The sequence below is a fragment of the Cololabis saira genome, chromosome 22 (assembly GCF_033807715.1).
Source record: "Cololabis saira isolate AMF1-May2022 chromosome 22, fColSai1.1, whole genome shotgun sequence".
Taxonomy (NCBI): domain Eukaryota; kingdom Metazoa; phylum Chordata; class Actinopteri; order Beloniformes; family Belonidae; genus Cololabis; species Cololabis saira.
The window spans coordinates 21,108,919-21,123,231 of record NC_084608.1 but is presented as its reverse complement, the minus strand read 5'-3'; the positions used below and the strand labels follow the sequence as shown (position 1 = coordinate 21,123,231).

Genomic DNA, 14,313 nt, shown 5'->3' with positions numbered 1-14,313 from the left:
TGGGGAAGTGCCGGTGAATGAGATAAAATGCAATTTTCAGTTTCTTGAGAAAGTTGGTTGACAGTTATTATACCAAGAGGCAACATCCGGTGTCCAAAGCCGATGCCTGTGCAGAAGTAGAAAAACCTGCAGTTCGTTTTACAGCCACTAGAGGGTGGCGCCAAAAACAAATCAAACTCCACTAACCGGATGTATGAATGCTCAACTTAACAACTGAAATAACCATGTGGTACCAAATAATGGATTTATCTTGGGGGTGGGACTTTTATTTTAAAGCTCATTAACTACCAACTCTGACATCTCTGAAGGAGACACCTTCCAGGTTGGCCTGGATGCTTCCAGGTTGAACAAAGAATACTAAGGAGAAGTCGGCTAACTGTCTTTGCCTGGACCTCCACTTGGACCCGACCTGCGCCAGGACCGAGCTCTGCTGGATCCTGGGATGAGCTGGATGAAGGTCCGTGTGGACCTCGGTCCCTGGGGATCATGCTAGCTGGCCGCACGTAGGCCACATATCGTTTAGTTGGTGGTGAGTTTAGTGGTGGCGGAAGTTTGGTGGAAATATTCCAATCAGCTGGTTCTTCCCATGCTTGGATTAACTTGTGTTGGGAAGACTCAACTGGCTTTTGGAAGCTTTGAGTCTTCAAAAAAGCACTTTTTAGAAAACCTAGTAGTGATGTCACAGTAGCTTTGTCTATTTCTTTTTATAATGTTTATGCCGTGTATTTAATATATGAAGACGGATGTTATTTCCTATGTTTAATGCAGTTCAGTGTAACAGTTCTTCAGAGGGTAAGGGTAATGTACCAGAAGCTGTTTGACAACTAATTAAAAAAAAAAAGAAATTGCAACATGTACACCATCTGATGTAGTTATGGAGCTTTTTTATTAGCTGTATAATCCAAAGTCCAAAACATAGCTAAGTAATACCACTGCAGACAAACACTTGAAGTCAATTTATTTTCCACAGATTAATGCATCTCTACTGCAAAGATCATTTCATGGTGAAATGATGAATGCTTCATCTGTCCATCATTAAGCTGACCAAAAACCCCAAATGTAGTTCCAGCTGAAAGGAGAGGCAACTTGATCCAGATGAGATGGATGCATTACTTATTGAAGTTTGATAGCTGTCTGATCCTCCCAGGACGCACGACGTGTGAGTGGGCTGTGACAGTGAGTCATTGAGCATAATGCCAGGAACATGAACCCAAGGCACTTATGGGAAGTTCGCCATTGGATGTTGATGTCATTTACAAATGTACTTTGCCAACATTCCTATTTAGTTTGCATTAGTTACACTTTAATATTTTTAACGATTGTTTTTATAATGTTTCACTGAACATGTAGCTTTGCTCCATACTTCATGAACTAAAGAGGGAAGTTAAGGCCAATAATGGAGTCATAAAAACTCGTGTCAGATAATCTAAAAGTGGTTTATTTTACCACAGTATAACAGTCCAAATCACAGTTCCAGGAGTGAACGTGAGAAAGTCTCTTCTTCACTGTCACATGTTCTTGGTTTAGAAGATTTTAATTAACAAGAACGAGCGAAAGCTCTTTGGTGGATAGCAGCATTTCACAATGTCACGCTGAAATTTCACACAATCCAACGGTGTTGTTCGTGCAGAATAAACAACACGTCTGCTGTGAACGCCTCGTCAAACTTGTTTTTTAATTCCTAACTGAGGCTCCTCCGCAGCACGGCAGACTCTGCAGCTCTGCATGTGCCGTATTGGCAGGACGCTGACTGATGGACAGCGAGGCGAGGATGAGGCGGGCTGAGAATCGATCTACTGCCAGTCCCGTTAAAGTCTGATGAGCTGCACGGCAGAAGGTCATACAGTTAGTGTGTCACTCAGCTGCAGAGAGTGAAACAGCGATGACACAATGGATAAAACCCCCAACACACGCGGGGAAGGAAAGATACACAGAGAGGAAGGCCTGCAAGTTCCTTAGATTTTCTGATGCCTCCACTCAGTATAGGAACAATTATGTCTGAAATACAGATATTGGGGGCAGCAGCCACTTCCGGATGTGTGCTTCTGGTCAATATCTTGCTTCAACTTTTTGCCCAGTTTTCTGACTCGGAGTAACATACTCATTGTAAAATCTTAATTTCCCCATTCCTTTGAAACAGCCATTGCCTGCAGTACTAGAGGCATCAAAAGAAGCTTCAAAGCGCGATAAAACCTCCAGATTTTTACTGTGGACACGGTGTTCTTTTCCGTATGAACTTTATTTCATCACTTATAAACAAACTGATGCTCTGCATTCCCAAAGCGGTCCGCTTTAGGTTCCTCAGTCTGATGGACATTAAGACAGAAAGCCTGGTGGTCAAACTGACTGTTTAGTCGAGCCTTTTTTGAGCTTTCATTCCATTTTGAAGCACTCTTTGACTCATTTGGAGGTCAGTGTGGCATGTTTTGTAAGGGCTGTTTTTCCACACAATCTACACTGAGCCTTCAGAGAAAAAGTCCAAAATCAACCCCCCCACTCACTATGTAGTGCACTACGTAGTGTTTTCGGGATGTGCTGAATATTTGGGGGACTGCATAATAAAAAGTAGTATACAACTACATTAGCTGGTAGCGATTAATGAGCTGCATTGACAAAAATAAAACTAGAACTGTTAAAAAATTAATTCTTCTGATGAGCTGACCTCATAGTGCCTTACATAGAGTTCCTACACAGCCATCATGGTGTAGTAAACTTTCTAGTGAGTAGAGGATGATCACATCCTCCTAAACTGCATTTAACATATCAAGTGGTTTAATCTGTTATGTGTAGACCAGCTCACACCATTTGAGACAGTTAGCATCATCAAATTGATCATGTCATTGTACAGGAGTTAATTTAGTTTTTTTCTTGTTTGAAAAACAATGTAAAATTCATCCCATATTTGTGTCTGGGAAGTATTTCATTTTCGCATTAATGCGCTGGAAAAAAGTATTTTAATAATGTTCATTTATATTTTGAGAGAAATGGTTTGAGTTAGCATACTGCATTATTTCCATTTATTTATAAGTACTTTTTTTTCTTTCCTTTTTATGGGTGTTCCATTTGGACTGCTGTGTTGGATGTCGCCTGAGCATCCTCACTGCAGTCTCAGCAGGCTGGCACTCCAAACTTGAGCAATAGTTTCTTGTAGTTACAGTTTGTTGCAGCCTCCCCCCAAAAAACCGACGATCCATGTTTGAGAGCAGAAAGCAGAAATGCAGTTGCTTCTCTGAAGCTTCCCACATGCTGCCCTGTCCAAGACTTCACAAATCAAAGACATAAAAGACTCAACACGGGAGGAATGACTCATAAAAACTTTATATAAACACTACTACTTTAATAAATCTAAGAAATGAGATAATTAAATCAGGTTATTGAATATTAGATCTGTCTCACCTAAGTCTCTGTTAGTACATTTCTTGATTGGTGATCATCATGTAGGTTTATCATGTCTTAAAGAAGGCTGGCTGTGATGGCAGCAGCGAGTCAACGCTGCCTAACAGTTTAAATTCCTCGGGAACAAATTGAAAAGGATGAGAGGTGACAAAAACAATCAAGTTTACAAATCAGTCCTAAAGTTAACTTAAGTTAATGTTAGTAAGCTCTTTTTTACAACCTGAATCTTAGTCTCTCACCCAAATGGTCTTAATGAGTTTGTGTCTATATTTTCTCAAATTGTACCCAGACTTCTTCTCTCTCCTCATCCTCTACTGACATATATGGCATAATGATAGCTTCCCAACTGTTTCTTTGTCCGCTAATTAAATAAATGTTGGAGCCTACTGTAGCTCCAACATTAAAGTAAAATATTTCAAAGTAACATTTTCTTTATTCCCACAATTAATACCATTCATCTTAGTTTTGCACCTTCCTTTCATGCCCACGGTCTCCACAGGAGACCTAAATTACAACTGTGGTGCCTTCAAATTTTAAATCTATTCTGAAAGACGTGGAGATGCAACTGCTGAGCTGTTATTGCTTTTGGTTCTTTTTTAAATTGGTTAAAATTTTAGTTTGTTTAATGTTCTCTGCTTTTATTGTCTGTGTCTGTGGGACGCGCTGTTGCCGCTTCTTGGCCAGAACTCCCCTGAAAAAGAGATCTTTCATCTCAACGGGACCTTCCTGGTTAAAAAGAATTGGCTAAATAAAAATGACTAAAATTAAATGAATTGATAGTTATAGCCAAAAGTCTTTTGAGGCACTGATCGTGACTGCGCTGAAACCCCGCAGAGGTAAAGTAAAAGCAGCGTTACCATTGTCGAAGTAGATGACTGTAGAGTTTCTGGAAACACTCGGGTCAAAGTTGGCCATTAGAGGAGCGATGTATTGTGTAGCTGTGAGCATCCGGTGGACGACGTCACCAGTGTAGATGAAGCCTGAAGAAGAACAAAGAAAACATGCTGCAATTTACTTTCTTTTGAACAGACCTCAGGCAATCCTGAAGCATTCAGGATCAATACTGTGACAGGACCAATTTATGTGATGTATCAGGTAGATAATCCCTTTAGCAACAATCTCTCCCCCACATGGGCATGCTTATTAAAGCTCTTATCTAATACAGTATCTTTCAGGAAATCAACAAGTCTTAACATACATTGCTTTCAGCTTAAACAAGCAAGAATAATTAAGAATTAGGATTATTATCGTTCATCAAAAACAGAGATACAAATCAGAAATGTTTAAAGTTGTGATATATCAGTTATAATGATCAGTTAAGTCTCTACTGCTGTCCTAATGATGCACGGCCCTTCAAATCACTCTTAATTGTCCACTGTATATGCTAATGAAGACACAGGCCAGCAAAGAAGGGATTCTGTTAATTGTTCCAATTTACACACTTCTTCAACAATAAATGGATCGCCCTACAGATTGAGAGAGAGAGAAAGAGAGACGTGCTCAGGCAGCACAAACTGGAGCTGCAGCATTTAGCAGCGTGTAAACATGGTTAATAATGGACCCAGGGAAAAGGGCAAAAACGCCCGCTATTCATCAAAAGGGGGGCTCTGTTTGCATACAGAATTATAACTGATGACAGCGGAGTAGACGAGCTTGTCTGCCTGCTGACTTTAGGGAAGAAAAAGGAGAGAGATGTGTTGAAGGTACAGTAATAGCTTTTGTTCTGACTGGATGGCAAAAATATCCAGAAAAACAAATAAGGGGAACACTGGCATTTGGGTACAACAGTCAATCCAATGACCTATCAAGCCTGTGATGGAAGAATTACTTCTTGATTCTTACCCTTCCACCTGCCAGCTGGAGTTATGTCCTTTCAGCGTACCTATCTACATTTTAAATGCAACCAGAGAAAAAGCCGCTGAAGGTACGTTGTTGTTCCCAGACGCCCTATACGAGTGTCTGGCCTGAATACGGCAAATTAATCTGTGAAGGAGTCATGGGAGGAGTGAGAAAGCTGGAAAGCATGAATTGGCATGATGAAAAGCTCTCATGAACTGTAACTTCATCAGCCTGTCCTGGCTTTACCACCAGGTCGTTTCCATGTTGCACCTCATCCTGATGGCGGTTAGAGTTTTTATGTTAGAGAGACACCGAATGCTATTAGGTTCTTCCAAGACAAACTGTTTCCAGGACCGAGGCCAAACCAAAACCGCTTTTGCACCAGCTGCTATGTGATAGGTTGCACCTGGAGACAGGGGAGCCTTTTGTTTCCTTTGAGGAAGTTGAGGAAGTCACCGTACCAGATCGACGAGAAAACGGACATTTAACGCCCTTTACCTGTGCTTTTATGCCACTTATCACATCTGAGCTGTACGCAGGCATGTTTGAGCAGGCAAAAAAGACACAGCATGGAGGTATTCTTCATTCTTCATATTCTTCATCTGTGAATAAAACACTGCTTCAGAGAAATGAGCGGTGCTTGAACTTTGTCACCCCAGTGCAGAAGAGGTCCAACAGTGTTATGTGGGATCTTCTTTTGGATATTTTCATCCAGGTTGTTTGCAGTTTAAAAGAATAGATAAAAGAAACTTCTGACCCTTGTCTGCTCAACTTAGTAAACAGATATTATATGATAGAACTATATAATATATAGATAACGAAATAGATACATACAGTAGATAAAGAAATTGAAGATAACAAAAGGTTAAAAATGCAAACTGTTCCTATAAAGTTTGTAAATGTAGTACAAATATACCCCCCCCTCAAAAAAACCCACAAAAAAAGACAAAAAAAGATGGCAACGAATAATTAAATAAGCTAGAAGAAGAAGTAATTATGAGAAGGGAATCCTCTTTGTCTGAAGTTCAAAAGAAATTCACCAAAAAGACAACTGCCTGATCAATTCAAGAAAAAGAAAATTATGCCAGAAGGAAAAGAAAATAATAAAGGAAAGAGGAATTTTTGGACAAAGCACATCGAGTTCAGGTTAATAAACTCTTATTTCACCATGTATCTTTTTATATGGTGTGTGAGTTATAAAAAACACATCCATCTCTCTGGAAACCTCAGGCAGAGCTTACGGTTTGGGGAATCAATCTTTCCCCACAGACCTCTCCGCTGCAGGATTACCTGAATATGGAGCTCCAGACACAGAGGAACGACCTGACTTTATTTAGTTGTAGGAGAATAACACCAAGAAGAGATTTGAATGAGGGCAAAGAACTCAGCAGAAGCAGTTGTCATGGTTACATTTACTTTTATCATTGCTATAAAAAAGTTATGATTGCAGTTTTATTGGCCAGTTTAAACTGATCATTTTTGCTATGTTTTCTTTCTTTTGTTTTGAAACCAGAAAATCCATTGCCTTTATGATAAAATGTTTAGGAAATACAAACGTAACATGGATCCTACTATTGCTACTATATTTGTTGCATAAAGAAATTCTTGAAAAACTGATCTACATGTCTCTGAGCGGGGAAAATCATTTTGAAACAAGGAATGGAGGACCAGGAGCAGGATTCAAACGGTTGGATATCTAAGTGGTGGCTTTGGTTATCAATGACAATATTTACTATGTACAGTACGTTTACATGCACTATCAGAAAGTCGAATTGTTGTCTTAATCCAACCGATATCGAAATTTTAGAAGAAGAAGATGATCAACAAAGAACGAACCGTAAGAACGGCAACACAAAAGTGCGTGTGACGCCACCTAGCATTGAGAGTCAACTGCACCTCACTCAAAAATCGATTGTCTTCTTGTGCATGTAAACTTGGATTTCTGGGAAACTCCAGTTTAATCCTTAACTAGATTGTTGCCAATAGCTTGATTTAGATGTGCATGTAACCGCACTGATTGATTCCATCTATTATTCTATCATTTACCCAATATTCAACTCAAGCTTGTTCTCACGTCTCCCTGGGTTCACTTTCAGCATCTACAAAGCTAAAGAGAGACATCACCGTCACCCAAATTAACACCTGTCTGGAAATAAAAAAAAAAAAAAAAAAAAAAAAGGTTTGGAGAGAGTTTATTTCTATCGCTGCTTCTGCTTTACAGCAACCCTGGAAACACAATCCAACTTGTCTGACAGTCTAAAGAAAATCAGACTGCCTTTCAATACACTAAAGAGGTGAAAGCTTCAGGGCGCTCACTGGAGAGGCTATTCATTCATTACGGTTGTCACTTAAAGCAGAAGAAGACTGAACAGAATAGGAGGGAAACTTTGTGGGGCAACAGATAGAAGAGAGAGAGAGCGGCATGAATAATAATAAAAGTCTGAGAGGAAAGTGGGATATTTCTTTCTTAGACGAGCTTGGTTTACGTGTGCCGCCTCAAGAAACCGCTGGACTGCGTATGTACAATAAAAAAACATAAGCAGGAATTATCAGATCCTCCGGACTAAATGTTCACTTTCTCGGTCAGAGAGTTTAAACAAGCCCTCTGTTCCCGTGAGGTGAGCTGGGTTTCATTTAAAAGACCTTATCTGCTCATCACAGCTGTTTTGAGCCAAGAAAACCCTTGACAGGATCTCAATGCACATCCACCTCTGTAATGAAAAACAGTTTTTTTTGTTTGTTTTGATATCCAAATTGTCTGCTTTTTGTTTTTTTTATTGCTGACTGTGTAAAAGTCCTACAGAGTCAGAATGTAACCAATCCAATATCCCCTTAGGTGAAAAACAGAAAACCTTCAATATATCATGACTTTGTTACTTTCAAAATAATGAAATGAGTCACTAAATTGGACAGTACCCTCTCGATAACCCTGAGAATATGAGGACGATGTCTGTTTCCACCAAACTTTAGAAAACACTTTTTTCATTTGAAAAAGTTAAGCCAGTGATCAATAAATGGATAACCCTCCTCTTTCTCCAGCTCAGGTAGGTGAAACTGAAATGTTTTTCAAGACATCTTGTTAGCTCTGACTGCCTCTAACTGCATGTTTTTAAACCGTCCTCTGCTGCTGGTTATGCTTCTCAATTTTGCCTCCCAACCTTTATTGGAGTAAGAAAATGTAGACTTTGTATTTTTGGTTTTTTGAATGAAAACACTGAACTAATATTCACTTTGTGCCTCTAAAACATGTTTCATCATGGATACTCCATTAATGTGCCGATGATAAACCTAGTATGAATAGACTGAAAGTAAGCCAGACGTCATTTGTAGAATCTCCTGGCAAATTTGTCACGAGTAGCTATGCAGACCTAAAAGAGTGTTGCAATAGAGGTTTTTTCAATATACTGCAGTCATACACACTGTAAACGAGACATGCAAAAAACACTCACTGTGGTTATCAAAGAATAAGGAAATAGCGATTCTTTCCCAAAAGTTCTCAAAAACCAGACATGCATTCACTAAAAATCTAGTTTGCATTCCAGTTGTTATCTGGATCCTTCTTCTTGTTGAAATTAAAGTAGTTGTCTTACATTTTCCATGTCTTTTTTTTAACACTAATCAAAGAGCCTTTGGGCCACTGAGCGCGGCGTAACTTGAGAAACAATGATGTTAAATGGATGGGCTCTCTGAGGAATACAAGCAGACACCATCCTGCTGCATGCAGCCCGTTTATAAACACTTTAAAGTGCAATACTCATAACAGCTGCCATAAGGATGGCTCCAATAAGCGTCTCATTTAAGTAGCATCAACTTCTATACAAGGAAGATGCAAAACCAACATTTCCTCACGAGTCATGCTGCCCATCAGCAGGAATCACAATCAGATCAGGGAGCTGCTGGTCCTTTACAACCACATTCTTCATATTCTTTAGAAAAGCTGAATATACAAACTCATGTCCTGTACTCAAAGTGGATAAATGCTCCCGTATAAATTCACTTGTCTTTGCACCTTTTTCTGTGACCTGCCAGTGTGACAGTACCACTGTGGGCCCCTGAGCAAGGCCCTTGCTCCTAGCGTAACTACACTTTTATTCAAACTGACTTTTAATATAGGCGCAATATTCAAGCTTCAGTACAGTTTGAAACCTGAGTATACACGTTTTATGCTAAAATTAGATAAATCTATTCAGTTCACCAGGTGCATGCTGAACAGGTGCAGAGAAGTGCAAATTATGTGTGGTTTAGAGATAGTAACCATGTTAAGATACATTCTCAGAGGGGCTGATTCTTGTAGAGCTAAGTGTCAGTGAAGAGAGAAGCTCTATTTCTGAGTTCAAAGTCTCATCGGGAACAAAGAAAATCAGGGAGTTTGTATATAAAGGGAGAGGTAATAAACTAATGGAAAGCAGGTGGGGAGCGACGAGGGAATAGGACACAGGTGTGGAGCAAACAAACTAACAGAGGAGCACGAAGACGCAGCTTGAGGAACAGTAACCACAAACTATGGCAAATTGGGGTGTTTTATTTTATGATTCATGATTAAAACTGTGAATCTAATTAAACATTGATGAAATTCATGACCTATATTAAACCTTTCAAATCATTTTATTCTTTATTTGAATAATATTGTACAACAAGGATGAATGTTTAGATATGCTGTATTTTGATAGTGCTCCCTGTCCAGTTTAGGGATGATTTATATTTTTTTTCTCTTCAGCTTTCAAAGTCACGAACGGGCTGACGTGTTTTCATCTGAATGATTTGATTCATGCTCATGTTCCAGCCAGAGTTAAAGTCATTTATTCAGCTGCTTTTAGAGCAGAAGAAGATTTAAAATGAGGGGCCATCGAGCTTTCGGGGTTACTGCACCTAAAATATGCGAAAGCCTTCTACTCCGTATAAGATCTGCCCCCACTTAAGGACATTTTAAATGATTATTGGAGACTCATCTTTTATCCTTGACTTTTGCCTCAAGTTGAGTGTTTTATCCCTTTCATTATAGTAGTTTTATTTATAGTTTTAGCATTTTAATGTTTCAATTTATGGGGTTTTATTACGTACAATTTTATAACCATTTAATATTAAGGTATATTTCCCAAATTGTATCTTTTTTGTTCCATGAAGCACGGTTGAAATGTGTTATATAAATAAAGCTGACCTGACTTAAGTACAGATTTAACTTTTTTACCACCCTCATTGGAACATTTTCTATGTAACAATATCGTTATTAAAACATTTGTCATTACTTTTGCAACAATATCTTCATGTGAACATGAATTTATACAGTCAAGCTTTGTAAAACTTTGAAAACAGATGCTAAATAAGTACATAAATGAAGACATGTTTGATCCCACATAATTACCCCATATTTTTTTTAAATTCCCACACTGATCGATTGAATGATGTTGTCACACCAAATACAAATATGAAAACATGCCAAGTGTCTCAGCAGAGGTGGTGGGTGGCATCAACTGTGCAGTGTTTGGGATCTCATAGGGATCTGAACGATTCAAAAACTCCTTCTTTCTCCAAATAATACTGTCTTTGTTGATTTGCACCATAGTTCAGAAATCAGGTGATAACCGTCATGGTCTTGGGCTTTTGTTTTTCGAGTTGCCTTTGAAGGCTCTCTGATCACTCTGATCACTGATCTAATGATTTAAGCAACAGTCTCAGCCAGTGTTGCCAGATGTATAAGTGTTGTATTTGTACTGAATGATAAGGTCACCCTTTGTACAATGTACGATCAATAGCTGGCTGTGTATGATCATTTCACAATGCCTGTCAAAAAGCGAGTATTTCTTCATGTATGTCAGTCTGGTTTGGAATCAGATTAATTTGTTCGGAATTGATTTGGTGTTTTAACTCATTTTATCCTCACTTCCTCTCTCACACTGACACGCCTCCTTAGCCCTCGCCATCACAATACATTGCAAACTCATATTATGTCTCCTTTTGTAGTTTTGTGCTTTTTGCATGGTAATTTGGCTTTGGGTATCTTGGCAACACATCTCCCCTAGACAGATCAGTGTTTTTACCCTTGTGATTTCAAGATCCTGAACCTCTTTGACCAACCTCAATAAACTCTTAGTTTTGCTCTGGGTGTAGTTTGATGATTTATTACAGATGACTGTATTTTGCGAGTTTCTCATGTAGCTATTTTTGTTGTTTAACTCGTATGACAGACGTCCTATGTCTTGTTTGCCATCCACTTCAGTAGCTAGCAACATGGCCACTGCACCCTTAATGCAATGGACATTCCCAAAAGTACACGTCGTATCAACGTCTCATCAATGGCAGTTCTGCGGTCTGGAGGGTTCAATGAGGACAATGTTGAATACTAATATCAGCTATTAAACAATTGAAGCCATTTCAACACTTTAGCATGGTGGCCCATAAAATGACAACTATTTGAAGGTAATAAAATACATTTCAGAACCTTGCATTAGTTTAGTACCTGACTGAAGTGAAACTTTGCTCTTTAAAATCACAGTTTAGCATGACATCACTGAGCTCTTCAGTCTGAACAAGAGGACACAATCTGTTCTGCCCGTTAGGTCGCTGCAGTATGTTGTAATCAAAACGATATTGACCGTATGAATCATTTCTCTGAATTGAAATGACCCTTTTAATTACACTACATTTTACGGGACCATTTAATGTGCTGAGTCTTTTTTTAATGACTGAAACAACGGAAGAGCTACTTTACTATCAGACTTTAACAGAAATGTCTGAGTTTGGGCAAGAGCCTGTCAGAATCTGTTGTTTTTTTAATGGAGACAACGTGGCTCTTTTATATATTTGATATATAATATACATTTTCTTATTCTCATTCTTAATGTACAGTTATTAGGGCCCGAGCACCTTCAGTGCGAAGGCCCTATTGTATCTGTAGGAATTTTTTTTCTTTTTCTTTTTCTTTTTCTTCTGACGAAAGGACGGCCTTTTTGCCCCCCTAAACGTGCCCAAAAAGTCACCAAATTTTGCATGCAAGTCAGGCCTGGCGAAAAATTTTATATTTAACGGTTTGCATTAATGGGCGTGGCAAAATGGCTCAACAGCGCCCCCCGGAAAACTTTGTGGCTCAAGCCCCACAATACGGTTTGACGTACATGCACGAAAATCGCTACACACCTGTATCAGTACACAACTTAAAGAAAAGTCTCTTGGCGACATGGCCGAAACCGAACAGGAAGTCAGCCATTTTGAATTAATCGTGTCACTTTGGCGCAATTTATGCCATTTCTTCGGCAGTTAATACGGCCCGAACCGTAACGTGCCCCCAAGTGTGTTGTACATCAAAATGTGCGTCTCCATCCTCCGACACCACGCATTACTTTTCTCTTTCAAAAACGTTACCGTGGCGATGCTAGACGCCAAAAAGCGCGCCCACCCTTCATCTGATTGGTTCAGACCGAAAAAACTTTGCGCCTCAAGCCCCAGAATACGGTGTGACGTAGATGAACGAAAATCGGTACACACCTGTATCATGTCGCAACTAAAAGAAAAGTCTCTTGGCGCCATGGCCGAAACCGAACAGGAAGTCGGCCATTTTAAACATTCTGAATTAATCGTGTCATTTTGGCGCAATTTATGCCATTCCTTCGAGAATTAATACGGCCCGAACCGTAACGTGCACTCAGGTGTGTTATACATCAAAATATGCGTCTTCATCTTGCGACTACGCGCATTACTTTTCTCTTTCAAAAGTGTTAACGTGGCGACGCTAGACGCCAAAAAGCGCGCCACCCTTCATCTGATTGGTCCATATTTGATAGTTCCCCAAAAGTCACCAAAATTTGCATGCAAGGCAGGCCTGGTGAAAAATGTGATATTTAATGGTTTACATGAATGGGCATGGCCTAACGGCTCAACAGCGCCCCCCGGAAAACTTTGTGCCTCAAGCCCCACAATACGGTTTGACGTACATGCATGAAAATCGGTACACACCTGCATCATGTCGCAACTTAAAGAAAAGTCTTTTGGCGCCATGGCCAAAACCAAACAGGAAGTCGGCCATTTTTAATTTATTGTGTAATTTTGGCGCAATTTATGCTATTCCTTCGGCAATTAATACGGCCCGAACCGTAACGTGCACCCAGGTGTTTTATACCTCAAAATGTGCATCTTCATCTTGCGACTACGCGCATTACTTTTCTCTTTCAAAAGTGTTACCGTGGCGACGTGAAATAGCGTGCCTCCCCTTCATCTGATTGGTCCATATTTGATAGTTCTCCAAAAGTCACCAAATTTTACATGCAAGCCAAGCCTGGCGATAAATTTGATATTTAATGGTTTGCATTAATGGGCGTGGCCTAACGGCTCAACAGCGCCCCCTAGAATACTTTTCTCTGCCATAACTTTTGAATGGTTTGACATAGAGAGTTGTGGGTGGTGTCATGGGACTCGGAATAGAGTCCTTGACCATAATTGGTGAAAATTAGCCCCGCCCCTTCTTCTGATTGGTTGTCCCTATTTCCTGCTATAACTTTTGAATGGTTTGACATAGAGAGTTGTGGGTTGTGTCATTTCTGATATGCTTATGGGGGGCGGTGTCCGTGAGTGCGAGGGCCCGTTCATCGCTGCTTGCAGCTTTAATTATCCTTATTACAGCAAATCTTTGGTCACCTTATCCTAGTAACAGGCATCTTTACTTTCCTATCCAACCAAAATATTCAAGTCTCAAGTGAAGATAATGTGACTCTCACTTTATAGTATGTAACCATAAAAGTAGAGTTGGATCTGAGATGTTTGACAAGGCGCAATGCCACCCGGCTCTTATGGCTGCGTTTAAGGATTGTTGCTTCAAGTTTTAGCAAGTAAGTAACTCTGAAAAGGAAAAAGTACATCTCAACGTGACCCTGCCGCCGTTTTGTCAGACTTTGATTGTGAAACCGTCGTGTCCTGCAGAGTTTCAGTGTGGAGGGAACTCAGTTAAAACTGTGAGTTTCTGACAGAAATGAAAGAAGGCAGATAGGATGACAGAGTGGAGAGAGGGGGGACGAGCTGAGCGATAGAGGGATATGAAGAAAGCGTTTAAGAGGAAAAAGCCCCTGAGGCCTGTGAGAGGAAGATAGC

At 39.8% G+C, this 14,313-nt stretch overlaps 1 protein-coding gene across 1 annotated transcript in view; it reads right to left on the bottom strand.

The window, feature by feature from the left end:
- Positions 1–14,313, bottom strand: part of plxdc2b (plexin domain containing 2b) — a 116,970-nt gene that overhangs the window by 43,942 nt on the left and 58,715 nt on the right. Inside the window, exon 6 of the mRNA XM_061713559.1 lies at positions 4,254–4,376. Coding sequence (XP_061569543.1) covers positions 4,254–4,376 — 123 coding nt within the window. The remainder of the gene's footprint in view (positions 1–4,253; positions 4,377–14,313) is intronic.